The 27912-nt window shown below is 46.3% G+C and overlaps 1 protein-coding gene and 1 pseudogene across 2 annotated transcripts in view; both read left to right on the forward strand.

Moving 5' to 3' along the window:
• Nucleotides 1-3479: 3479 nt before the first annotated feature.
• The window catches only part of LOC311132566 (uncharacterized protein), a gene marked incomplete at both ends in the record, with an annotated part of 291847 nt that continues 267414 nt past the window's right edge, over nucleotides 3480-27912 (forward strand). The window contains one exon of the mRNA XM_084165826.1: nucleotides 3480-3804. Coding sequence (XP_084021952.1) covers nucleotides 3480-3804 — 325 coding nt within the window. The remainder of the gene's footprint in view (nucleotides 3805-27912) is intronic.
• LOC311131823 lies at nucleotides 23370-27810 on the forward strand (annotated as a pseudogene). Its single transcript has 3 exons — nucleotides 23370-23613; nucleotides 26768-27088; nucleotides 27673-27810. The product of its transcript is annotated as an uncharacterized misc_RNA (transcript).

The raw sequence follows: 27912 nt of genomic DNA on the forward strand, positions 1-27912 counted from the left end.
CGCTATGTCTGGCACAAAACCAACACATCTCATCACCCCGAGAACACCATCCCCACAGTGAAGCATGGTGGTGGCAGCATCATGCTGTGGGGATGTTTTTCATCGGCAGGGACTGGTAAACTGGTCAGAATTGAGGAATGATGGATGCCGCTAAATACAGGGAAATTCTTCAGTCTTCCAGTTTCAGTCTTCCAGAGATTTGAGACTGGGACGGAGGTTCACCTTCCAGCAGGACAATGACCCTAAGTATACTGCTAAAGCAACACTCAAGTGGTTTAAGGGGAAACATTTAAATGTATTGGAATGGCCTAGTCAAAGCCCAGACCTCAATCCAATTGAGAATATGTGGTATGACTTAAAGATTGCTGTACACCAGCGGAACCCATCCAACTTGAAAGAGCTGGAGCAGTTTTGCCTTGAAGAATGGGCAAGCTTATAGAGACATACCCCAAGAGACTTGCAGCTGTAATTGCTGCAAAATGTGGCTCTACAAAGTATTGACTCAAGTTTCCTGTTTTTTTTTTGTCTTATTTCTTGTTTGTTTCACAATAACAAATATTTTGCATCTTCAAAGTGGTAGGCATGTTGTGTAAATCAAATGATACAACCCCCCCAAAATCAATTTTAATTTCAGGTTGTAAGGCAACAAAATAGGAAAAATGCCAAGGGGGTGAATACTTTCTCAAGCCACTGTAGGTACATAGGGCAGCAGCCTCTAAGGTGCATAGTAGAGTAACCTGGTGGTAGCCGTCTAGTGACAGTGACTACAGTTCAGGGCAGGGTACTGGGCGGGGGCCAGCTAGTGGTGACTATGTAACAGTCTAATGGCCTTAATATAGAAGCTGTTTTTCAGTCTCTTGGTCCCAGATTTGATGCACCTGCACTGACCTCGCCTTCTGGGTGGTAGCGGGGTGAACAGGCCGTGGCTCGGATGGCTGAGGTCCTTGATGATCTTCTTGGTCCTCCTATGACACAGGGTGCTGTAGATGTCCTGGAGGACAGGCAGTGTGCCCCCACTGATGCGTTGGGCAGAACGCTCCACCCTCTGGAGGGCCTTGAGGTTGTGGGCGGTGCAGTTTCCATACCAGGCGGTGATACAGCCCGACAGGATGCTCTCAATGGTGCATCTGTATAAGTTTGTGAGGGTCTTATTTGTCAAGCCAAATTTCTTCATCCTCCTGAAGTTGAAGAGGCTCTGTTGTGCCTTCTTCACCACACTGTCTGTGTGGGTGGACCATGTCAGATTTTCAGTGATGTGTACGATGTACACTGCGGCCCTGTGGATGGGGGCATGTTCCCTCTGTTGTCTCCTGAAGTCCACGATCAGCTCTTTAGTTTTGTTGACGTTGAGGGAGAGGTTATTTTCCTGACACCACTCTGACAGGGCCCTCACTTCCTCCCTTTAGGCTGTCTCGTTGTTGTTGGTAATCAGTCCTACCACTGTTGTGTTGTCTGCAAACTTGATGATTCAGTTGGAGACGTGCGTGGCCACACATTCATGGGTGAACAGGGAGTACAGGAGGTGTAATGGAGGTGTTGTTGCCTACCTTCACCACCTGGGGGCGGCGCGTAAGGAAGGCCAAGACCCAGTTGCACAGGGCGAGGTTCAGACCCAGGCCTCCGAGGTTAATGATGAGCTTGGAGGGCACTATGGTGTTGAAGGCTGAGCTGTAGTCAATGAACAGCATTCTTACATAGGTATTCCTCTTGTCCAGATGGTATATGGCATGTGCAGTGCGATGGCAATTGCGTCATCCGTGGATCTGTTGGGGCGGTATGCAAATTGCATTGGGTCTAGGGTGTCAGGTAAGGTGGAGGTGATACAGTATGATCCTTAACTAGCCTCTCGAAGCACTTCATGGTGACAGACGTGAGTGCCAAGGGGCGATAGTCATTTAATTCAGTTACCTTCGCTTTCTTGGGTACAGGAACAATAGTGGACATCTTGTAGCAAGTGGGTACAAAAGACTGGGATAGGAAGAGATTGAATATCTTATCCAGAGCAACTTACAGGAGCAAGTAGGGTTAAGTGCCTTGCTCAAGGGCACATCCACAGATTTTTCACCTAGTCGGCACAGGGATTTGAACCAGCCCAATGCTCTTAACCGCTAGACAAGACATGTTCTATGTACTGTATAACAGCCCTCCTATGGGTCATCTGGAGTACTGTAACTGTTGAATGACCTGTTCAAAATAATAATAGTTTTCTTTCAAATACTTTAAGTACACTTGGTTTTGCTGGTCTTTTGCAATGGAGGCCAGATAAATCAAGTGCAACTAAAGTAAGTGAGAAAACAAATAGTCTACTATTTTGACCCAGTGTTCTCCAGACAGGTGAGAAAACTAATAGTCTACTATTTTGACCCAGTGTTCTCCAGAGAGGTGAGAAAACAAATAGTCTACTACTTTGACCCAGTGTTCTCCAGAGAGGTGAGAAAACTAATAGTCTACTATTTTGACCCAGGGTTCTCCAGAGAGGTGAGAAAACTAATAGTCTACTATTTTGACCCAGTGTTCTCCAGAGAGGTAAAAAACGAATAGTCTACTATTTTGACCCAGGGTTCTCCAGAGAGGTGAGAAAACCACAAACCACCAAACAAGTAAAACCTCCAAGACAGTTACTTACATTCTACAGCATCCTGTGTCTCAGTGAGTCCAGCCAGTAGACTGTGTGACTCTGTAGGGTGCAATAGACCACAAGACCATGGTCGTCTGAATCAGGCATTAACAAAGAAGATTGGGTCCAGTTCAACCAATCACCCCTTAGTCCATTGTTGAAGTGTTGTACACATGGGTAGACTTTCTCCACCCAAGATGGTATTTTCAAAGATGGTGTCATTCATCTCATATTAGCCAACGTTAGAGACACAGTGACTTTTCACTGCTTCCATGAAGGCCACATGGCACTACAATTTTTGTGGTAGAGAGCTGATCTAATTTCCCAAATCAATAAGCAGCCTTGTCAAGCTAATATTTGATTGCCTTTATTCAATAACTCTGACTTGCTTTATATTGTGTTCTTCACAAGTTTTGCCCGGGATGTTCAAACTATGTTAGGCCAGAGGATAAATGTTATAGTCGTTTTTATTCCTGTTTAGACTGACAATAAAATCCCCCAGTTAAGTGTTCCCTCCTGCTGTATGATGGCTACCTGTAGAGTGTCGTCATATATGAAGGTGCCCCTTTGTCACATTCAAACTCTATACAATGCAAGAAGGACTGACATTACAATGATGAATAGACATTGGTCTATCTTTTTGTTTTTTTGCTAACTTGTGTAAGAATATGTAATGAATTTAGATCCTTTTTAAAAGCTTACATTTTATTGGCTTTTAGAATCCATTTGAATGACTTTATAGTATGAATATTATAAGTATTTTATATGTTTTTCGGTCTATATCTTGATCTTCAATCCATATTGATTGTTTGCTTTGACAGTTTGTTCATTTACCAAGGACATATTCCAACCAGGCCTGGTCATGGTTACTGAGATGGGAGGTAGTTTGACTATCACTTGCTTTTGGCCAATTGACGTGAATAGCTATGTCACTTGGTTCAAGCAGACTGTTGGACAGAGACCCCTTCGCATGGCATCATCACTTTTCATTGGCCAAGATAGTTTTTACTTCAACAACTTTACCAAGGACTTCACTGGGACTAAAGGTCTGAGTGTGAAGAGAGGAGTTGACAGCTTTAACCTGAACATCTCCAAGACCCAGTTAGGGGACTCAGCTACATACTACTGCGGTGCTATTGAAGTGGGCAAAGTCCAATTTGGACAAGGAGCTGTTTTGATTGTCAAAGGTAAACTAACTTAGTTCTTTATTTTGGAAGTTCATTTTGCAGCCATGAAATTCTAAATATACATTAGAAATCTTTGATAAATAAATTTAGCAGGACAATACAATTTACACACCATGATCTTACTCTGTTAGTCTTTTCAGATTTAGAGTCCAACAGCATGTCTGGGAACGGGACCAACCTAGATGTTGAGTGTGGTCACTGATGATCCACAGATGAGAATCCTGGTCCTTTACTCCATCATAAGAACTGGAGTTCTCCTATGCTGCCTGACCATATTCATCATTGTCTACACCACCAGTAAATAGATCAAGCTAAGGCCAATGTCAATAGACTTGGGTTTTGCAGTAACTGTTGAAAATATCATAATTGCAAATTATGTTTAACTGAGATTGCTGAGTTGTTCATATTGCATTTTTTAAAATTAAAAAGTTGCATGTTAATTGATTTAACTGCTCTTCTGTTAATATACATACAGTGCATTTGGAAAGTTTTCAGACCCCTTGACTTTTTCCACAATTTGTTAGGTAACAGCCTTATTCTAAAATTGATTAAATTAATTTATTTCCTCATCAATCTATACACAATACCCTATAATGACTAAGTGAAGGTTTTTAGACGTTTTTGCAGATTTATTAAAAATAAAAACAGAAATACCTTATTTGCATAAATATACAGACCCTTTGCTATGAGTCTCGAAATTGAACTCACGTGCATCCTGTTTCCATTGATCATCCTTGATATGTTTCTACAACTTGATTGGAGTCCACCTGTGGTAAATTCAATTGATTGGACATGACTTGGAAAGGATCACACACCTGTCTATATAAGGTCCCACAGTTGACAGTGCAAGTCAGAGTAAAAACCAAGCCATGAGGTCGAAGGAATTGTCTGTAGAGCTCTGAGACGGGATTGTGTCGAGGCACAGATCAGGGGAAGGGTACCAAAAAATGTCTGCAGCATTGAAGGTCCCCAAGAACACAGTGGCCTCCATCATTCTTAAATGGAAGATGTTTGGAACCACCAAGACTCTTACTAGAGCTGGCCGCCTGACCAAACTGAGCAATCGCGGGAGAAGGGCCTTGGTCAGGGAGGTGACCAAGAACCCGATGGTCACGCTGACAGAGCTCCAGAGTTCCTATGTGGAGATGGGAGAACCATCCAGAAGGACAACCATCTCTGCAGCACTCCACCAATCAGCCCTTTATGGTAGAGTGGACAGACGGAAGCCACTCCTCAGTAAAAGGCACATGACAGCCCTCTTGGAGTTTGCCAAAAGGCACCTAAAGGACACTCACTCTTTGGCCTGAATGCCAAACGTCACGTCTAGAGGAATCCTGGCACCATCTCAACAAAACACTGAGTAAAGGGTCTGAATAGTTATGTAAACGTCATTTTTCCGTTTTTTTTTACATAAACATTTGCAAACATAAAAAACCAAATGGTTTTTGCTTTGTCGTTATGGGGTATTGTGTCTAGATTGGTGAGGGAAAAAAAACAATTTAATCAATTTCAGAATAAGGCTGTAACGTAACAAAATGTGAAAAAGTCAAGGGGTCTGTACACTTTCTGAATGCACTGTATATACTGTATATACATACAGTTGAAGTCGGAAGTTTACAGACACCTTAGCCAAATATATTTAAACTCAGTTTTCACAATTTCTGACATTTAATCCTCATTTAAAATTCCCTGTCTTAGGTCAGTTAGGATCACCACTTTATTTTAAGAATGTGAAATGTCAGAATAATAGTAGAGAGAATGATTTATTTCAGGTTTTATTTCGTTCATCACATTCCCAGTGGGTCAGACGTTTACATACACTCAATTAGTATTTGGTAGCATTGCCTTTAAATTGTTTAACTTGGGTCAACCGTTTCGGGTAGCCTTCCACAAGCTTCCCACAATAAGTTGGGTGAATTATGGCCCATTCCTCCTGACAGAGCTGGTGTAAATGAGTCAGGTTTGTAGGCCTCCTTAAGCAATTTTGCCACAACTTTGGAAGTATGCATGCATTGTCCATTTGGAAGACCCATTTGCGACCAAGCTATAACTTCCTGACTGATGTCTTGAGCTGTTAATTCAATATATCCACATAATTTTCCTTCCTCATGATGCCATCTATTTTGTGAAGTGCACCAGTCCCTCCTGCAGCAAAGCACCCCCACAGCATGATGCTGCCACCCCAGTACTTCACGGTTGGGATGGTGTTCTTTGGCTTGCAAGCAACCCCCTTTTTCCTCCAAACATAACGATGGTCATTATGGCCAAACAGTTATATTTTTGTTTCAACAGACCAGAGGACATTTCTCCAAAAAGTACGATCTTTGTCCCCATGTGCAGTTGCAAACCGTAGTCTGGCTTTTGTATGGCGGTTTTGGAGCAGTGGCTTCTTCCTTGCTGAGCGGCCTTTCAGGTTATGTCAATATAGGACACGTTTTACTGTGGATATAGATACTTTTGTACCTGTTTCCTCCAGCATCTTCACAAGGTCCTTTGCTGTTGTTCTGGGATTGATTTGCACTTTTCGCACCAAAGTACGTTCATCTCTAGGAGACAGAACGCATCTCCTTCCTGAGTGAAATGACGGCTGCGTGGTCCCATGGTGTTTATATTTGCATACTATTGTTTGTACAGATGAACGTGCTACCTTCAGGCGTTTGGAAATTGCTCCCAAGGATGAACCAGACTTGTGGAGGTCTACAATTATTTTTTCTGAGGTCTTGGCTGATTTCTTTTGATTTTCCCATGATGTCAAGCAAAGAGGCACTGAGTTTGAAGGTAGGCCTTGAAATACAGTGGCTTGCGAAAGTATTCACCCCCCTTGGCCTTTTTCCTATTTTGTTGCCTTACAACCTGGAATTAAAATTGATTTTTTGGGGGTTTGTATCATTTGATTTACACAACATACCTATCAATTTGAAGATGCAAAATATTTTTTATTGTGAAACAAACAAGAAATAAGACAAAAAAACAGAAAACTTGAGCATGCATAACTATTCACCCCCCCAAAGTCAATACTTTGTAGAGACACCTTTTGCAGCAATTACAGCTGCAAGTCTCTTTGGGAATGTCTCTATAAGTTTGGCACATCTAGCCACTGGGATTTCTGCCCATTCTTCAAGGCAAAACTGCTCCAGCTCCTTCAAGTTGGATGGGTTCCGCTGGTGTACAGCAATCTTTAAGTCATACCACAGATTCTCAATTGGATTGAGGTCTGGGCTTTGACTAGGCCATTCCAAGACATTTAAATGTTTCCCCTTAAAACACTTGAGTGTTGCTTTAGCAGTATGCTTAGGGTCATTGTACTGCTGGAAGGTGAACCTCTGTCCCAGTTTCAAATCTATGGAAGACTGAAACAGATTTCCCTTAAAAATGTCCCTGTATTTAGCGCCATCCATCATTCCTTCAATTCTGACCAGTTTCCCGGTCCCTGCCGATGAAAAACATCCCCACATCATGATGCTGCCACCACCATGCTTCACTGTGGGGATGGTGTTCTCGGGGTGATGAGAGGTGTTGGGTTTGCAACAGACATAGCGTTTTCCTTGATGGTCAAAAAGCTAAATTTTAGTCTCATCTGACCAGAGTACCTTCTTCCATATGTTTGGGGAGTCTCCCACATGCCTTTTGGCAAACACCAAACGTGTTTGCTTATTTTTTTCTTTACGCAATGGCCTTTTTTCTGGCCACTCTTCCATAAAGCCCAGCACTGTGGAGTGTACGGCTTAAGGTGGTCCTATGGACAGATACTCCAATCTCCGCTGTGGAACTTTGCAGCTCCTTCAGGGTTATCTTTGGTGTCTTTGTTGCTTCTCTGATTAATGCCCTCCTTGCCTGGTCTGTGAGTTTTTGTGGGCGGCCCTCTCTTGCAGGTTTGTTGTGGTGCCATATTCTTTCAATTTTTTAATTATGGATTTAATGGTGCACTGTGGAATGTTCAAAGTTTCTGATATTTTTTTAAAACCCAACCCTGATCTGTACTTCTCCACAACTCTGTCCCTGACCTGTTTGGAGAGCTCCTTGGTCTTGATGGTGCCGCTTGCTTTGTGGTGACCCTTGCTTTCAGAACAGGTGTATATATACTGAGATCATGTGACAGATCATGTGACACTTAGATTGCACAAAGGTGGACTTTATTTAACTAATTATGTGACTTCTGAAGGTAATTGGTTGCACCAGATCTTATTTAGGGGCTTCATAGCAAAGGGGGTGAATACATATGCACACACCAATTTTCCGTTAATTTTATTTTTCACTTCACCAATTTGGAGTATTTTCTCTATGTCCATTACATGAAATCCAAATAAAAATCCATTTAAATTACAGGTTGTAATGCAACAAAATAGGAAAAACGCCAAGGGGATGAATACTTTTGCAAGGCACTGTACATCCACAGGTACACCTCCAATTGACTCAAATGATGTCAATTAGCCTATCAGAAGCATCTAAAGCCATGACATCATTTTCTGGAATTTTCCAAGCTGTTTAAAGGCAGAGTCAACTTAGTGTATGTAAACCTCTGACCCACTGGAATTGTGATACTGTGAATTATAAGTGAAATAATCTGTCCTTAAACAATTGTTGGAAAAATTACTTGTGTCATGCACAAAGTAGATATCCTAACCGACTTGCCAAAATTATAGTTTGTTAACAAGAAATGTGTGGATTGGTTGAAAAACAAGTTTTAATGACTCCAACTTAAGTGAATGTAAACTTCCGACTTCAACTGTATATTTATTATACATATTTAACCCCGTTTTTTGGGTAAGTACAAAACGACCTCCATACTTCCATTCGTTTTTTTAACCGGTACCGGTGACCTTCAGACGAGTCCCGTGAAACACTGTCATGCCTACTCCTGCTCCCTCCCTCCGGCGCTTGACGTCACCGGTCTACTAACCACTGGCCCTGGCAACTATGATTACGCACACCTGCTCCCCATCATTACGCACATCTGGTCATCATTATTGCCGTGAATACTCCCCCTTTATTTAGCCATCAGTAGACATTAGTCATTAGGTAGTGTTGTTTTCTCTCAAGTTCTGTACGTTTCTCATGTTTTGTTCATCTGCATCGATTCATTATTAAACTCACCTTCTGCACCTGACTCCCAGCGTATTACGTTACACACTTGAGGGGGTTGTAGAGCAAAATGGAGAACACCATCGTGTTCATGAGAGTCTCATCTTTCCATAGAGTGGTCATACATTTTTAGGCCAAACCGTTCCGATGCTACAGACGCTTTCGAGAGAAGACCAATTTTCGGGATGTCTCATGGTCTGAGAAACACTGCTCTAGCTATGCTACCTTTCACCGCAGATGTAGAAGTGCGACATCGGCGGATGTAGTGGATTGAGACGCAGCCAATGCAAAAAACAGATCTCTCAAGCTTAAACTGACGCTTCTTGATGAGGATTCTTGTTATAATGTTACTTAGATTAACGCACCAGTGTGTCTATTGACTCTAGGGGGTTAAACAACAGATATTGACTAAAATAGACTTGTTCCATTTCGTGTACAGTAGTATGTCTGTATAGAGGTTTGTGCAGAGGGCTTCTGCAGACACAACCTACTGATAAATGCTAAACCCACCCATGCTTGCACCCACACAGCGAGCTGTTCACCTCCACACTGTGGTCTGCTGTGAGCACAAAACAAGTCCGTCTCTATGCTTTGGACAGGCCTGCTGGCCTTTTACATGTGTCTCTATGTGGTTTTCAGCAGGATGTCTATGTGGTGTCAGTCTGTTTTCTCTCATTCTTTCATTGTTGTTCACAACCATGACAATTAGCAACACAGTCCACTTATATACTGTATGCCATGTAGCCTGTATCTTGTCACTTACAAGACAATAGGTTTAATTCATTCAAACTACAATCATTTGTTTACTGAGTTTAAAGTAGAACTTGTATCAATGTATGCTAGGCTACAGCGAAGAGGCCTACCCACGAGGTACACCCCTATTAACCGTTCAACTAGTAGCCTACACTTGAGTTAGTACATGAATGACAGGGATAAGACTGACTTTCACTCTGTAGGTGTTTCCCCCACATACCCTCACAGTAATGCTTCACCCTGTTCACCCGACATATAAGGATACGGTTCATTCAGAAAGTATTCAGACCCCTTCCCTTTTTCCACATTTTGTTATGTTACAGCCTTATTCTAAAATGGATTAAATAAAAACAAATCCTCATCAATCTACACACAATAGCCCATAATGACAAAGTGAATACAGGTTTTTTGAAATTGTTGCAAATTTATTCAAAATAAAAAACAGAAATACCTTATTTATATAAGTATTCAGACCCTTTGCTACGAGACTGTCGGGCGTGCTGAATGTGGATGTGGTGCAGGAATCAGGCGCAGGACACAGAAGCTTAGTCCAACAGACTTTAGTCACAAAAATACAAAACGAGCCTCAAAAGAGCCAGGAGGCGAGCGATTACGCACACAAGGCGTAAACTACAAAACACAAAGCAAACGCGCACAACCGTGCGCAAAACCTCTTCAAAACAGAGGAGCAAAACTAACAGCAACTGTAGACAGGCGGAACAATAACACACAACACAAGACTAACCAAACGAGAAACTTATAGGAGACATAATCAATCAAACAGGAAACAGGTGTACACAATCAGACAAAATCAAACAGACATTGAAAACATCAAACGGTGATAGCTAGTACTCCGGAGACGACGACCGCCGAAGCCTGCCCGAACAAGGAGGAGGAGCAGCCTCGGCCGAAACCGTGACAGTACCCCCCTCTTGACGCGCGGCTCCAGCCGTGCGCCGACCCCGGCCTCGGGGATGACCAGGAGGACGCGGAGCAGGGCGCGTAAGGTGTCCACGGTGGAACTCCGTCAGGAGAGACGGGTCTAGGATGTCTCTCCTCGGCACCCAGCACCGTTCCTCCGGACCGTACCCCTCCCACTCCACGAGATATTGGAGACCCCCCATCCGACGTCTCGAATCCAGGATGGACCGAACTGTGTACGCCGGAGCCCCCTCGATGTCCAGTGGGGGCGGAGGAGTCTCTCTTATCTCATCGTCCTGGAGTGGACCAGCTACCACCGGCCTGAGAAGAGACACATGGAACGAGGGGTTAATATTCTTATAATCAATAGGCAGTTGTAACCTGTAACACACCTCGTTCAATCTTCTCAGGACTTTAAAAGGCCTCACAAACCGCCGACCCAGTTTCCGGCAGGGCAGACGGAGGGGTAGGTTTCTGGTAGAGAGCCAGACTCGATCACCAGGTGCGTACACCGGCCCCTCACTGCGGTGGAGATCGGCGCTCGCTTTCTGACGACGGATGGCCCGCTGCAAGTGGACGTGTGCAGCGTTCCACGTCTCCTCCGAGCGCCGCACCCACTCATCCACCGCAGGAGCCTCGATCTGGCTCTGCTGCCACGGTGCCAGAACCGGCTGGTAACCTAACACACATTGGAAAGGGGTTAGATTGGTTGAGGAGTGGCGGAGAGAGTTCTGGGCCATCTCTGCCCAGGGGACATACCTCGCCCACTCCTCCGGCCGGCCCTGGCAATACGATCTAAGAAACCTACCCACATCCTGGTTCACACGTTCCACCTGCCCATTACTCTCCGGGTGGTAACCCGAGGTCAGGCTCACCGAGACCCCCAAACGCTCCATAAACGCCCTCCAGACTCTGGAGGTAAACTGGGGACCTCGATCAGACACTATATCCACGGGTAACCCGTAGTGCCGGAACACGTGGGTGAATAGTGCTTCGGCGGTCTGTAGGGCAGTAGGAAGACCCGGCATTGGGAGCAGACGACAGGCCTTAGAGAACCGATCCACAACAACCAGTATAGTAGTGTTCCCCTGTGAGGGGGGAAGGTCTGTGACGAAATCCACCGAGAGGTGAGACCATGGTCGTTGTGGAACGGGCAGGGGTTGTAACTTTCCCCTGGGCAGGTGTCTAGGCGCCTTACACTGGGCGCACACCGAGCAGGAGGAGACATAAACCCTCACATCCCTGGCTAACGTTGGCCACCAGTACTTAGCGCTAAGGCAGTGCACAGTCCTGCCAATACCAGGATGTCCAGAGGAGGGTGACGTGTGAGCCCAATATATCAGTCGATCCCGAACCTCGAGCGGAACGTACGTCCGACCCACCGGGCACTGTGGAGGACTAGGGTCGGTACGCAACGCACGCTCGATTTCAGCATCGACCTCCCACACTACCGGTGCCACCAGACAAGACTCCGGCAGTATGGGAGTGGGCTCAACGGACCTCTCCTCCGTGTCATACCGCCGAGACAGTGCGTCTGCCTTACCGTTCTGGGACCCAGGGATGTAGGTGATCTTAAATATGAACCGGGCTAAAAACATGTTCCACCGCGCCTGGCGAGGGTTCAATCTCCTAGCTGCCCGGATGTACTCCAGGTTAAGGTGGTCAGTCAAAATGAGAAAAGGGTGTTGAGCCCCCTCAAGCCAATGCCTCCACACCTTTAGGGCCTGTACCACGGCTAACAGCTCCCTGTCCCCTACGTCATAATTTCGCTCCGCCGGGCTGAGCTTTTTGGAGTAAAAAGCACAGGGGCGGAGTTTAGGTGGCGTGCTGGACCGTTGCGAAAGTACGGACCCAATACCGGCCTCAGACGCGTCAACCTCCACCTGAAATGGTAAAGCGGGATCCGGATGCGCCAGCACCGGAGCCGAAGTAAACAGGTCCTTCAGTCTCCCAAAGGCCCTGTCCGCCTCGGCTGACCACTGCAAACGCACCGGACCCCCCTTCAACAGAGACGTTATGGGAGCTGCCACCTGTCCAAAACCCCGGATAAACCTCCGGTAGTAATTTGCAAACCCCAAAAACCGCTGCACCTCTTTAACAGTGGTTGGAGTTTGCCAATTACGCACGGCTGACACTCGGTCAACCTCCATCTTCACCCCTGAAGCAGACAACTGATAACCCAAAAAGGAGATCGAGTCCTGGAAAAACAGACATTTCTCTGCCTTGACATACAGGTTGTGCTCCAACAGCCTCCTCAACACTCGGCGCACCAGGGCTACATGCTCGGCTCGGGTAGAAGAGTACACAAGAATGTCATCAATGTACACGACCACACCCTGCCAATGCATGTCCCTGAAGATCTCATCTACGAAGGATTGGAAGACTGAAGGAGCGTTCATCAACCCGTATGGCATGACGAGATACTCGTAATGACCTGAGGTGGTACTAAATGCTGTCTTCCATTCATCGCCCCCTCTAATGCGCACCAAGTTGTATGCGCTCCTGAGATCTAGTTTTGTGAAGAAACGCGCCCCGTGCAATGACTCCGTCATAGTCGCAATCAGAGGGAGTGGATAACTGTATTTCACCGTGATCTGATTGAGACTACGGTAATCAATGCACGGGCGCAAACCTCCATCCTTCTTCTTCACAAAAAAGAAGCTCGAGGACGCAGGGGAAGTGGATGGCCGTATGTATCCTTGTCTCAGAGATTCGGCTATGTAAGTCTCCATAGCTCTCTTCTCCTCTTGAGACAGAGGATACACATGGCTCCGTGGAAGCGCTGCTCCTGCCTGGAGGTCTATCGCACAATCTCCCTGCCTATGAGGAGGCAACTGCGTCGCCCTCGATTTACTGAACACGATTGCCAAATCCTCATACTCGGGGGGAATGTGCAGTGCGGGCACCTGGTTTGGACTCTCCACCGAGGTCGCCCCCACGGAAACACCTAGACATCACCCCACACACTGGGCAGACCACTCCTTAAGAGCCCTCTGTTGCCACGAAATGGAAGGATTATAGGTAATCAACCAGGGAAGCCCCAACACCACCGGATACGCGGGAGAGTCAATCAGATATAGCTGAATAGTTTCCTCATGACCCCCCTGCGTTCTCATCCTAAGTGGCGCTGTGACCTCCCTAATCAACCCCGATCCCAAGGGACGGCTGTCTAAAGCATGGACAGGAAATGGGGCGTCGACTGGAAGAAGGGGAATTCCTAGTTTCAAACAAAAATGTCGATCAACAAAATTCCCAGCTGCGCCTGAATCTACTAGCGCCTTATGCTGGGAATGAGGTGCAACCTGTGGAAAATGTACAGGTAAACAGACGTGCACAACAGAGAGCTCTGGGTAAGTGGGACGCCTACTCACCTGGAATGACTCCCCAGTGCGTAGCCTGTCGTCCTCTCCCCTAGGAGACCCTCCCCAGCACCTGGCCGCAGTGTGCCCTCCACGGCCACAGTTGGTGCAGGGGACAGCCCCCCTCGGGCTCCTCCTCCTCCTCTCTCTAGCGCCAGCACCTCGGAGCTCCATGGGCTCGGCTTGGAGGTGCTGGAGGGTGGAATGGACGACCCCCACTCGGAACGTCCGCGGGTAGCCAGCAGGGTGTCCAGCCGGATGGACATGTCCACTAACTGGTCGAACGTGAGGTTGGTATCCCTGCAGGCCAGCTCTCGACGGACGTCCTCCCGTAGACTACAACGGTAGTGGTCGATGAGGGCCCGCTCATTCCACCCTGCATCCGCCGCTAGAGTCCGGAATTCCAAGGCGAACACCTGGGCGCTCCTCCTCCCCTGCCGGAGGTAGAATAGACGCTCCCCCACCGCATTCCCCTTCGGTGGATGGTCAAACACGGCCTTGAAGCGGCGGGAGAACTCCGCGTAGGTGATCGTGGCGGCGTCTATCCTCCTCCATTCGGCGTTGGCCCATTCCAACGCCTTGCCGGTGAGACAGGAGATGAGGGCGGAAACGGTCTCGTGTCCCGAGGGCGCCGGGTGTACGGTGGCCAGGTAGAGTTCCACCTGCAGGAGGAACCCCTGACACCCGGCAGCGGTGCCATCATACGCCCTCGGGAGCGAGAGCCGAATCCCACTGGGTTCTGGAGCTTGGAGGGACGGACTGGCCGATGGTGATGGTGAGGTAGGTGGAGGTGTGGGTGCACCTCTGTTCTCCCATCGGTGCAGAGTATTGATCACCTCCTGAAGGGCGGTCATGATACGCTGGATCCTCTCGTCCTGTCCGTGGACGCGCTCCTCCAATGTCTCGGGCGCTGCTGCTGCTCCTGCTGATTCCATCTGTGGTGTGTTATTCTGTCGGGCGTGCTGAATGTGGATGTGGTGCAGGAATCAGGCGCAGGACACAGAAGCTTAGTCCAACAGACTTTAGTCACAAAAATACAAAACGAGCCTCAAAAGAGCCCGGAGGCGAGCGATTACGCACACAAGGCGTAAACTACAAAATACAAAGCAAACGCGCACAACCTCTTCAAAACAGAGGAACAAAACTAACAGCAACTGTAGACAGGCGGAACAATAACACAAAAATACTTTGACTAGGCCACACAAGACTAACCAAACAAGAAACGTATAGGAGACATAATCAACCAAACAGGAAACAGGTGTACACAATCAGACAAAACCAAACAGACATCGAAAACATCAAACGGTGATAGCTAGTACTCCGGAGACGACGACCGCCGAAGCCTGCCCGAACAAGGAGGAGGTGCAGCCTCGGCCGAAACCGTGACAGAGACTCAAAATTGAGCTCAGGTGCATCCTGATTCCATTGATCATCCTTGAGATGTTTCTACAACTTGATTGGAGTCCACCTGTGGTAAATTCAATTGATTGGACATGATTTTGAAAGGCACACACCTGTCTATATAAGGTCTCACTGTTGACAGTGCAAGTCAGAGCAAAAACAAAGACATGAGGTCAAAGGAATTGTCCGTAGAGCTCCGAGACAGGATTGTGTCGAGGCACGGATCTGGAAAGGGTACCAAAAAATGTCTGCAGCATTGAAGGTCCCCAAGAACACAGTGGCCTCCTTCATTCTTAAATGGAAGAAGTTTGAACCACCAAGACACTTCCTAGAGCTGGCCGTCCAGCCAAACTGAGCAATCGGGGGAGAAGGGCCTTGGTCCGGGAGGTGACCAAGAACCCAATGGTCACTCTGACAGAGCTCCAGAGTTCCTCTGTGGGGATGGGAGAAACTCCTAGAAGGACAACTATCTCTGCAGGACTCCACCAATCAGGCCTTTACGGTAGAGTGGCTAGACGGAAGCCACTCCTCAGTAAAAGGCACATGACAGTCCACTTGGAGTTTGCCAAAAGGCACCTAAAGGACTATCAGACCATGAGAAACAAGATTCTCTGGTCTGATGAAACCAAGATTGAAGTCTTTGGCCTGAATGCCAAGCGTCACGTCTGGCGAAAACCTGGCACCATCCCTATGGTGAAGCATGGTGGTTGCAGCATCATGCTGTGGGGATGTTTTTCAGTGGCAGGGACTGGGAGACTAGTCAGGATCGAGGGAAAGATGAACGGAGAAAAGTACAGTGAGATCCTTGATGAAAACCTGCTCAGAGCGCTCAGGACCTCAGACTGGGGCGAATGTTTACCTTCCAACAGGACAACGACCCTAAGCACACAGCCAAGACAACGCAAGAGTGGCTTCAGGGCAATTCTCTAAATGTCTTTGAGTGGCACAGCCAGAGCCTTGAACCCGATCTAACATCTCTGGAGAGACCAGAAAATAACTGTGCAGCTACGCTCCCCATCCAACCTAACAGAGCTTAAGAGGATCTGCAGAGAAGAATGGGAGAAACTCCCCAAATACAGGTTTGCCAAGCTAGTAGCGTCATACCCAAGAAGACTCAAGTCTGTAATCACTGCCAAAGGCGCTTCAACAAAGTACAGAGTAAAGGGTCTGAATACTTATGTAAATGTCATATTTCAGTTTTTAATTTTTAACAAATTTGCAAAAATTTCTAAACCTGTTTTTGCTTTGTCATTAAGACTGTTACGTAACAATGTGGAAAAAGTCAAGGGTTCTGAATACTTTCCAAATGCACTGTATGTTCTATGTATTACACTCCTCCTATATCAGGAGTACTGTCTGTAACTGTTGCATGGGGTGTGGCAAAATGTATTTAAGGCACACAAGTTTGATACCAAGAGCATACAGGTACATGTATGTGTAATGTATGCTTGAAAATGTACTGTATACTTACCAGATAACATTATAATTTTAACCCACTTTACAGAAGGATATTCATATGTTCTCTTTACACACTGCCTCAGTATTGGACATCTTTGATTCAGCTGGTGCCTAAATAGCAAACCATACAATGTTTCTCAAAAAAACTATTATCATCTAGACACCAAAAAGTGTTTATGCTTCAACCACCCCCTACAACATATCCTATACAGTAAACATTGGTTAACTTTGCATGGATTACAGTGGCTTGCGAAAGTAGTCACCCCCCTTGGCATTTTTCCTATTTTGTTGCCTTACAACCTGGAATTAAAATTGATTTTTTGGGGGTTTGTATCATTTGATTTACACAGCATGCCTACCATTTTGAAGATGCAAAATATTTGTTATTGTGAAACAAACAAGAAATAAGACAAAAAAAAACAGAAACTTGAGTCAATACTTTGTAGAGCCACATTTTGCAGCAATTACAGCTGCAAGTCTCTTGGGGTATGTCTCTATAAGCTTGGAACATCTAGCCACTGGGATTTTTGCCCATTCTTCAAGGCAAAACTGCTCCAGCTCCTTCAAGTTGGATGGGTTCCGCTGGTGTACAGCAATCTTTAAGTCATACCACAGATTCTCAATTGGATTGAGGTCTGGGCTTTGACTAGGCCATTCCAAGACATTTAAATGTTTCCCCTTAAACCACTTGAGTGTTGCTTTAGCAGTATGCTTAGGGTCATTGTCCTGCTGGAAGGTGAACCTCCGTCCCAGTCTCAAATCTCTGGAAGACTGAAACTGGAAGACTGAAGAATTTTCCTGTATTTAGCGGCATCCATCATTCCTCAATTCTGACCAGTTTCCCAGTCCCTGCCGATGGAAAAACATCCCCACAGCATGATGCTGCCACCACCATGCCTCAGTGTGGGGATGGTGTTCTCGGGGTGATGAGAGGTGTTTGGGTTTGCGCCAGACATTTTCCTTGATGGCCAAAAAGCTCAATTTTAGTCTCATCTGACCAGAGTACCTTCTTCCATATGTTTGGGGAGTCTCCCACATGCCTTTTGGCGAACATCAAACGTGTTTGTTTATTTTTTTTCTTTAAGCAATGGCTTTTTTCTGGCCACTCTTCCATAAAGCCCAGCTCTGTAGAGTGTACGGCTTAAAGTGGTCCTATGGACAGATACTCCAATCTCCGCTGTGGAGCTTTGCAGCTCCTTCAGGGTTATCCTTGGTCTCTTTGTTGCCTCTCTGATTAATGCCCTCCTTGCCTGGTCCGTGAGTTTTGTTGGGCGGCCCTCTCTTGGCAGGTTTGTTGTGGTGCCATATTCTTTCCATTTTTTTATAATGGATTTAGTGGTGCTCCGTGGGATGTTCAAAGTTTCTGATATTTTTTTATAACCCAACCCTGATCTATACTTCTTCACAACTTTGTCCCTGACCTGTTTGGAGAGCTCTTTGGTCTTCATGGTGCCGCTTGCTTGGTGGTGCCCCTTGCTTAGTGGTGTTGCAGACTCTGGGGCCTTTCAGAACAGGTGTATACATACTGAGATTATGTGACAGATCAAGTGACACTTAGATTGCACACAGGTGGACTTTATTTAACTAATTATGTGACTTCTGAAGGTAATTAGTTGCACCAGATCTTATTTAGGGGCTTCATATCAAAGGAGGTGAATACCTATGCATTCACCACTTTTCCGTTATTTATTTTTTAGAATTTTTAAAAATATATAGTTTTTTTCATTTCACTACATGAAATCCAAATAAAAATCTATTTAAATTACAGGTTGTAATGCAACAAAATAGGATAAACGCCAAGGGGGATGAATACCTTTGCAAGGCACTGTAGTCATGGAACACTGGTCACTTTATTAATGGAACACTGGTCACTTTGTTAATGGACCACTGGTCATTTTATTAATGGAACACTGTTCACTTTAAATAATGTTCACATAATGTTTTACCCACTTTATATGTACAGTGCATTCGGAAAGTATTCAGACCCCTTGACTTTTTCCACATTTTGTTACGTTACAGCCTTATTCTAAAATGGATGTAAAATTAAATAAATCCTCATCAATCTACACACAATAGCCTATAACGACAAAGCGAAAAATGTTTTTTATAATTTTTTGCAAAAAAAATAAATTGAAAATAACAGAAATACCTTATTTACATAGGCATTCAGACCCTTTTCCATGAGTCTCAAAATTGAGCTCCGGTGCATTCTGTTTCCATTGATCATCCTTGAAATGTTTCTACAACTTCATTGGGGTCCACCTGTGTTAAATTCAAATGATTGGACATGATTTGGAAGGCACACTACTGTCTATATAAGGTCCCACAATTGACAGTGCATGTCAGATCAATAACCAATCCATGAGGTCGAAGGAATTGTCTGTAGAGCTCCGAGACAGGATTGTGTTGAGGCACAGATCAGAGGAAGGGTACCAAAACCTTTCTGCAGAATTGAAGATCCCCAGGAACACAGTGGCCTCCATCATTCTTAAATGGAAGAATTTTGGAACCACCAAGACTCCTCCTAGACCTAACCGCCCGACCAAACTGAGCAATCGTGGAAAGGGCCTTGGTTAGGGAGGTTACCAAGAACCCGATGGTCACTCTGACAGAGCTCCAGAGTTCCTCTGTGGAGATGGGAGAACCTTCTAGAAGGACAACCAGCTCTGCAGCACTCCAATCAGGCCTTTTTTGTAGAGTGGCCAGACGGAAGCCACTCCTCAGTAAAAGGCACATGACAGCCCGCTTGGAGTTTGCCAAAAGGCCCCTAAAGGACTCTCAGACCATGAGAAACAAGATTCTCTGGTCTGATGAAACCAAGATTGAACTCTTTGGCCTGAATGCCAAGCGTCACGGGGGCGGCAGGTAGCTTAGTGGTTAAGAGTGTTGTGCCAGTAACCGAAAGGTCACTGGTTCTAATCCCCGAGCCGACTAGGTGAAAATCTGTCGATGTGCCCTTGAGCAAGGCACTTAACCCTAATTGCTCCTGTAAGTCGCTCTGGATAAGAGCGTCTGCTAAATGGCTAAAATGTATTCAATTCTGACCAGTTTCCCAGTCCCTGCCGATGGAAAAACATCCCCACAGCATGATGCTGCCACCACCATGCCTCAGTGTGGGGATGGTATTCTCGGGGTGATGAGAGGTGTTTGGGTTTGCGCCAGACATTTTCCTTGATGGCCAAAAAGCTCAATTTTAGTCTCATCTGACCAGAGTACCTTCTTCCATATGTTTGGGGAGTCTCCCACATGCCTTTTGGCGAACATCAAACGTGTTTGTTTATTTTTTTTCTTTAAGCAATGGCTTTTTTCTGGCCACTCTTCCATAAAGCCCAGCTCTGTAGAGTGTACGGCTTAAAGTGGTCCTATGGACAGATACTCCAATCTCCGCTGTGGAGCTTTGCATCTCCTTCTGGGTTATCTTTGGTCTCTTTGTTGCCTCTCTGATTAATGCCCTCCTTGACTGGTCCGTGAGTTTTTGTGGGCAGCCCTCTCTTGGCAGGTTTGTTGTGGTGCCATATTCTTTCCATTTTTTAATAATGGATTTAATGGTGCTCCGTGGCATGTTCAAAGTTTCGGATATTTTTTTATAACCCAACCCTGATCTGTACTTCTCCACAACTTTGTCCCTGACCTGTTTGGAGAGCTCCTTGGTCTTAATGGTGCCGCTTGCTTGGTGGTGCCCCTTGCTTAGTGGTGTTGCCGACTCTGGGGCCTTTCAGAATAGATGTGTATATATGCTGAGATCATGTGACACTTAGATTGCACACAGGTGGACTTTATTTAACTAATTATGTGACTTCTGAAGGTAATTAGTTGCACCAGATCTTATTTAGGGGCTTCATATCAAAGGAGGTGAATACCTATGCATTCACCACTTTTCCGTTATTTATTTTTTAGAATTTTTAAAAATATATAGTTTTTTTCATTTCACTACATGAAATCCAAATAAAAATCTATTTAAATTACAGGTTGTAATGCAACAAAATAGGATAAACGCCAAGGGGGATGAATACCTTTGCAAGGCACTGTAGTCATGGAACACTGGTCACTTTATTAATGGAACACTGGTCACTTTGTTAATGGACCACTGGTCATTTTATTAATGGAACACTGTTCACTTTAAATAATGTTCACATAATGTTTTACCCACTTTATATGTACAGTGCATTCGGAAAGTATTCAGACCCCTTGACTTTTTCCACATTTTGTTACGTTACAGCCTTATTCTAAAATGGATGTAAAATTAAATAAATCCTCATCAATCTACACACAATAGCCTATAATGACAAAGCGAAAAATGGTTTTTATAATTTTTTGCAAAAAAAAATAATTGAAAATAACAGAAATACCTTATTTACATAGGCATTCAGACCCTTTTCCATGAGTCTCAAAATTGAGCTCCGGTGCATTCTGTTTCCATTGATCATCCTTGAAATGTTTCTACAACTTCATTGGGGTCCACCTGTGTTAAATTCAAATGATTGGACATGATTTGGAAGGCACACTACTGTCTATATAAGGTCCCACAATTGACAGTGCATGTCAGAGCAATAACCAATCCATGAGGTCGAAGGAATTGTCTGTAGAGCTCCGAGACAGGATTGTGTTGAGGCACAGATCAGAGGAAGGGTACCAAAACCTTTCTGCAGAATTGAAGATCCCCAGGAACACAGTGGCCTCCATCATTCTTAAATGGAAGAATTTTGGAACCACCAAGACTCCTCCTAGACCTAACCGCCCGACCAAACTGAGCAATCGTGGAAAGGGCCTTGGTTAGGGAGGTTACCAAGAACCCGATGGTCACTCTGACAGAGCTCCAGAGTTCCTCTGTGGAGATGGGAGAACCTTCTAGAAGGACAACCAGCTCTGCAGCACTCCAATCAGGCCTTTTTTGTAGAGTGGCCAGACGGAAGCCACTCCTCAGTAAAAGGCACATGACAGCCCGCTTGGAGTTTGCCAAAAGGCCCCTAAAGGACTCTCAGACCATGAGAAACAAGATTCTCTGGTCTGATGAAACCAAGATTGAACTCTTTGGCCTGAATGCCAAGCGTCACGGGGGCGGCAGGTAGCTTAGTGGTTAAGAGTGTTGTGCCAGTAACCGAAAGGTCACTGGTTCTAATCCCCGAGCCGACTAGGTGAAAATCTGTCGATGTGCCCTTGAGCAAGGCACTTAACCCTAATTGCTCCTGTAAGTCGCTCTGGATAAGAGCGTCTGCTAAATGGCTAAAATGTATTCAATTCTGACCAGTTTCCCAGTCCCTGCCGATGGAAAAACATCCCCACAGCATGATGCTGCCACCACCATGCCTCAGTGTGGGGATGGTATTCTCGGGGTGATGAGAGGTGTTTGGGTTTGCGCCAGACATTTTCCTTGATGGCCAAAAAGCTCAATTTTAGTCTCATCTGACCAGAGTACCTTCTTCCATATGTTTGGGGAGTCTCCCACATGCCTTTTGGCGAACATCAAACGTGTTTGTTTATTTTTTTTCTTTAAGCAATGGCTTTTTTCTGGCCACTCTTCCATAAAGCCCAGCTCTGTAGAGTGTACGGCTTAAAATGGTCCTATGGACAGATACTCCAATCTCCGCTGTGGAGCTTTGCATCTCCTTCTGGGTTATCTTTGGTCTCTTTGTTGCCTCTCTGATTAATGCCCTCCTTGACTGGTCCGTGAGTTTTTGTGGGCAGCCCTCTCTTGGCAGGTTTGTTGTGGTGCCATATTCTTTCCATTTTTTAATAATGGATTTAATGGTGCTCCGTGGCATGTTCAAAGTTTCGGATATTTTTTTATAACCCAACCCTGATCTGTACTTCTCCACAACTTTGTCCCTGACCTGTTTGGAGAGCTCCTTGGTCTTAATGGTGCCGCTTGCTTGGTGGTGCCCCTTGCTTAGTGGTGTTGCTGACTCTGGGGCCTTTCAGAATAGATGTATATATGCTGAGATCATGTGACACTTAGATTGCACACATGTGGACTTTATTTAACTAATTATGTGACGTCTGGAGGTAATTGGTTGCACCATATCTTATTTAGGGGCTTCATAGCAAAGGGGTTGAATACATATGCACCCACCACTTTTCCGTTATTTTTTTCATACTTTTTTGAAATAAGTCATTTTTTTCATTTCACTTCACCAATTTGGACTATTTTGTGTATGTCCATTACATGAAATCCAAATTTAAATTACAGGTTGTATTGCAACAAAATAGGAAAAAGGCCAAGGGGAATGAATACTTTTGGAAGGCACTGTAAATGAGTGATTTTCAGTTACGAAGACCATAGTGGGCTGAATAAGGTGTTAACAAAAATGACGCATCCAGTTCGACCAATCACCAATAACCTCATAGTTGAATTACTGTCTACATGGAGGACTTTTTCCACTCAAGACACAGGTTGTGAAGAGGACATCTTCAAAGATGATCACACTGTGTCTGATACTGGCACTTCTTGTATAAAAGTCCAACTTTTATATTTCTCTGCTAAGTTACTTTATTGATGCAATTCATATATGTATTTTTTGGGTATATCAAGGACTTGTTGGAGAGACAGTGACTTTGCAATGCTTCTATAAAGGCAACCTGGCACTGTACTTTATGTGGTACAAGCAAACACTGGGTGACAATCCCCAAATCGTATCAACCTTTTACAGGTATAATAAGAATGCAACATTTTACCATGAGTTTAAGGGTAACACTCGCTTCTCAGTGCAAAGCGGTGAAGGAATTAATCACCTAAAGATATCAGACATGCAGCTCTCTGATTCAGCCACATATTACTGTGGGAACTCTTATGCCAACCAGGTGGAGTTTGGAGAAGGAGCCATTCTGATTGTGAAAGGTACAACATCTTAATTTAGAGAGAAAGGAAATAGTAACTCATGTTCTGCAACTATAATCTTGAGGGTTTTTTCACATTACGTTTTGGATACAATGGCTTAATGTCACGCCCTGATCGAGAGAACTCTCGTTGGTTGGGTCAGGGTGTGAGTTTTCTGTTGAGATCTATATGTTAGTGTATTTCTATGTGGTAGATCTAGGTTGTGTTTCTATGTTTGGCCGGGTGTGATTCCCAATCAGAGACCGCTGTCGCTCGTTGTCTCTGATTGGGGATCATACTTAGGTAGCCTGGTTTCCTACCTTAGTTGTGGGATCTTGTTCCGTTTAGGCTTGTATGTGTATAGCCTGAGGACTTCACGTTACGTTGTGTCTTGTTTTGTTTTGTGTTTATTGAGTTAATAAACATGTACGCTTTACACGCTGCACCTTGGTCCGACCCATCTCTCAACGATCGTGACAGAAGATCCCACCAAACGAGGACCAAGCAGCGTGGCCAGGAGCAGACATCCTGGACATGGGAGGAGATCCTGGATGGTAAGGGATCTTGGACATGGGAGGAGATCCAGGCTGGGATGGATCGCCGTCCGTGGGAACGGACAGAGGAAGCCCGGGTAGGAGAGGAGCAACGGCGCCGGCCGAGGAGGAAGCCCGAGAGGCAGCCCCAATAAATGTTTTTGGGGGGGCTAGAGGGGTGGTCGGGGATCACAACGACGATGAGGTTCTGTTCCCTAACTCGTGGGGGCTCCCGGATTGGCGAGAGAGAGAGAAGGACTGGAGCAGTCTGAGAGAGGAGGTCACCACGTTACGGTGGCTGTTAGCGCAGAGGGAGCAGGAGTTATCCGTGCAGAGGGAGGCGCTACAGGAGGCTCAAAGGGAGAAGGAAGTAGTGGAGGCACTGAGAGAGGAGCTGGTCAGGCAACAAAAGGAGCGTGTGTTCATTGAGTAACCTAGGTATGCAGAGATACGCACTGTGTCGCCAGTGCGCATTCACAGCCCAGTGCGTCCTGTGCCAGCGCCCCGCACGTGCCGTGTGAAAGTGGGCATCCAGCCAGGACGGGTTGTGCCGGCTCAACGCTCCTGGTCTCCAGCGCGCCTCCACGGTCCAGTATATCCTGTGCCAGTCCTACGCACTGTGTCGCCAGTGCGCGTTCACAGCCCAGTGCGTCCTGTGCCAGCGCCCCGCACGTGCCGTGCGAAAGTGGTTATCCGGCCAGGATATACTAGCTAGAGGGGTGGTCGGGGATCGAGAGAGAAGAGCCCCGACCACTGCAGCCGGTGGGTTCCAGTTGGAGTCCCTACGACCATGGGAACAGGAATGGGAACAGTTTTACACTGAGGAGTCGGAGGATGACGACGACGATGAGGTTCTGTTCCCTAACTCGTGGGGGCTCCCGGAGGAGTCCTCACTGGAGGAGGATTGGCGAGAGAGAGAGAAGGACTGGAGCAGTCTGAGAGAGGAGGCCACCACGTTACGGGGGCTGTTAGCTCAGAGGGAGCAGGGGTTATCCATGCAGAGGGAGGCGCTACAGGAGGCTCAAAAGGAGAAGGAAGTAGTGGAGGAACTGAGAGAGGAGCTGGTCAGGCAAAAAAAGGAGTGTGTGTTCATTGAGAAACCTAGGTATGTGGAGATACGCACTGTGTCGCCAGTGCGCATTCACAGCCCAGTGCGTCCTGTGCCAGCACCCAGCACGTGCTGTGCGAAAGTGGGCATCCGGCCAGGACGGGTTGTGCCAGCTCCCCGCACCAAACCAGTGGTGCCTGTATCCAGTCCGGCACGGCCCGTGTCTGCTCCTCGCACCAAACCAGTGGTGCGTGTATCCAGTCCGGCACGGCCCGTGCCTGCTCCTCGCACCAAACCAGTGGTGCATGTCCCCAGTCCGGTACGGCCCGTACCTGCTCACCGCACCAAACCAGTGGTGCGCGTATCCAATCCAGTATGGCCCATACCTGCTCCCCGTACCAGACCAGTGGTGCGTGTTCCCAGTCCGGCACGGCCCGTGCCCGTTCCACCGGTGCCTAATCCAGCTCCAGTCAGTAACTCCATTCCGGAGTCAGAGCAGTCCGCTCCACCGGTGCCAAATCCAGCTCCGGTCAGCGGCTCCATTCCGGAGCCAGAGAAGTCCGCTCCACCGGTGCCCAGTCCCGCTCCGGTCAGCGGCTCCATTCCGGAGCCAGAGAAGTCCGCTCCACCGGTGCCCAGTCCCGCTCCGGTCAGCGGCTCCACTCCGGAGCCAGAGTAGTCCGCTCCATCTGGGTCCAGTTCAGCTCCGGTCAGCGGCTCCACTCCGGAGCCAGAGCAGTCCGCTCCACCGGGGTCCAGTTCAGCTCCGGTCAGTGGCTCTACTCAAGGCCCAGACGTCAGCCCCTCTCCAGGGTCGGGGCCTCCCACACCAGGGTCCAGACAGGGCTTGGTGCATCGTGGGAGGATTGCCGATCCAGGCCCTGACGTCAGCCCTTCTCCAGGTTCGGGGTCTCCCACACCAGGGTCCAGACAGTGCTTGGTGCATTGTGGGAGGAAGGAGAGGGGAAGCATCGCGCCAAGGTCCAGACCAGACCAGGGGCGCAACGGGGAGGCAGAGAGGGAGAGGTCGTCACGCCCGGAGCCGGATCCGCCTCCGAGGCCCACCCGGACCCTCCCCTAATGAGTCAGGTTGGTGCGGCCGGAGTACGCACCTTTGGGGGGGGTGTACTGTCACGCCCTGATCGAGAGAACTCTCGTTGGTTGGGTCAGGGTGTGAGTTTTCTGTTGATCTATGTTAGTGTATTTCTATGTGGTAGATCTAGGTTGTGTTTCTATGTTTGGCCGGGTGTGATTCCCAATCAGAGACAGCTGTCGCTCGTTGTCTCTGATTGGGGCTCATACTTAGGTAGCCTGGTTGCCTACCTTAGTTGTGGGATCTTGTTCCGTTTAGGCTTGTATGTGTATAGGCTGAGGACTTCACGTTTCATTGTTTCTTGTTTTGTTTTGTGTTTATTGAGTTAATTAACATGTACGCTTTTCACGCTGCACCTTGGTCCGACCCATCTCTCAACGATCGTGACACTTAATTATGCTGTATTTGCATAATCAGATATTTCTGTGTATGATTCCAAAAATGTTAAGTTGGGACACAACATAGAGAACAGATTTACTGACTTATAAACCTTCTTGTCAGGATCAGGGTCCAGAAACATGTCTGTACTCCAGCAGCCTGTATCTGAGTCAGTCCAGCCAGGAGACTCTGTGACTCTGAACTGTACAATACACACTGAGACCTATACAGGAGAACACAGTGTCTATTGGTTCAGACATGGCTCAGGAGAATTTCGTCCAGGAATCATTTACACCCATGGAGAAAGGAGTGATCAGTGTGAGAACAGACCTGAGACTGGGTCTCCCTCACAGAGCTGTGTCTACAACCTCCCCAAGAGGAACCGATGCTGGGACTTACTACTGTGCTGTGGCCTCATGTGGGGAACCAAGCTGGACAATCAAGGTCATTTATTTGACTAATTTGACTAATTTACTATTTCAGGTCGTTTTTATATCGGTAGAAATTACACATTCAATATTCTTTACTTCAATATAACACTTTATTGATAATGAGCATACTAATTAATGTAATCCTTTGGTTTCAGAGTATGATTTCCCCATGACTCCCACTGCTCTTGCACTGGTCACATCAAACATTGTGTTTGTGATTGTCATCATTCTACTGACATGTGGGATATGCAATGAAAGGACCAGGGGGCCTAAAGGTAGAGTCAGACTTGCTGTTGTTCTGCATCTTTCATGCATATTACTAGTTACACTAATATACTTGCTGTTGTGGAATTTTTCATTGACTATAAATTTGGGCAACGTCCAAACCATATCGATTGTTTTAGCGAGATTGCTTGTATATGTAACATGTTATTTTCTTCTTGTTTTTAATTTGAAGATGCAACTGATAGATCACCAACCCCACCAGTCGATCAGGTTAACTCTTTGTTGTATCACTTTTTTCTTAATCTCAAAAGGGTTTATCTAGTAGATGTGACCAGCATAATGTCTTGTTATGGCTCCACCTCTCTCACACAGAACCAATGCAGTGACATGGTAAACTATGCAGCTGTGAGTTTCACTGCCAAGAAAAGCTCCTCCTCCAGAAGAGAGATAGCCAAGACCAGCAGAGAGGATGCAGAGTACTCTGAGGTCAGGTTCTTTCAGCAGGAGTGAGACATGTGAAGACCCTCACCACATTGAACGGAACCACATTCAAATACATTAGAAATAACTAATGTTTATTCTTTTGTATCTTTTCCGTATTAAACTCACCTT

Source organism: Coregonus lavaretus, assembly GCF_964263955.1.
Source record: "Coregonus lavaretus genome assembly, chromosome: 7".
In the NCBI taxonomy this organism is placed as follows: Eukaryota; Metazoa; Chordata; class Actinopteri; order Salmoniformes; family Salmonidae; genus Coregonus; species Coregonus lavaretus.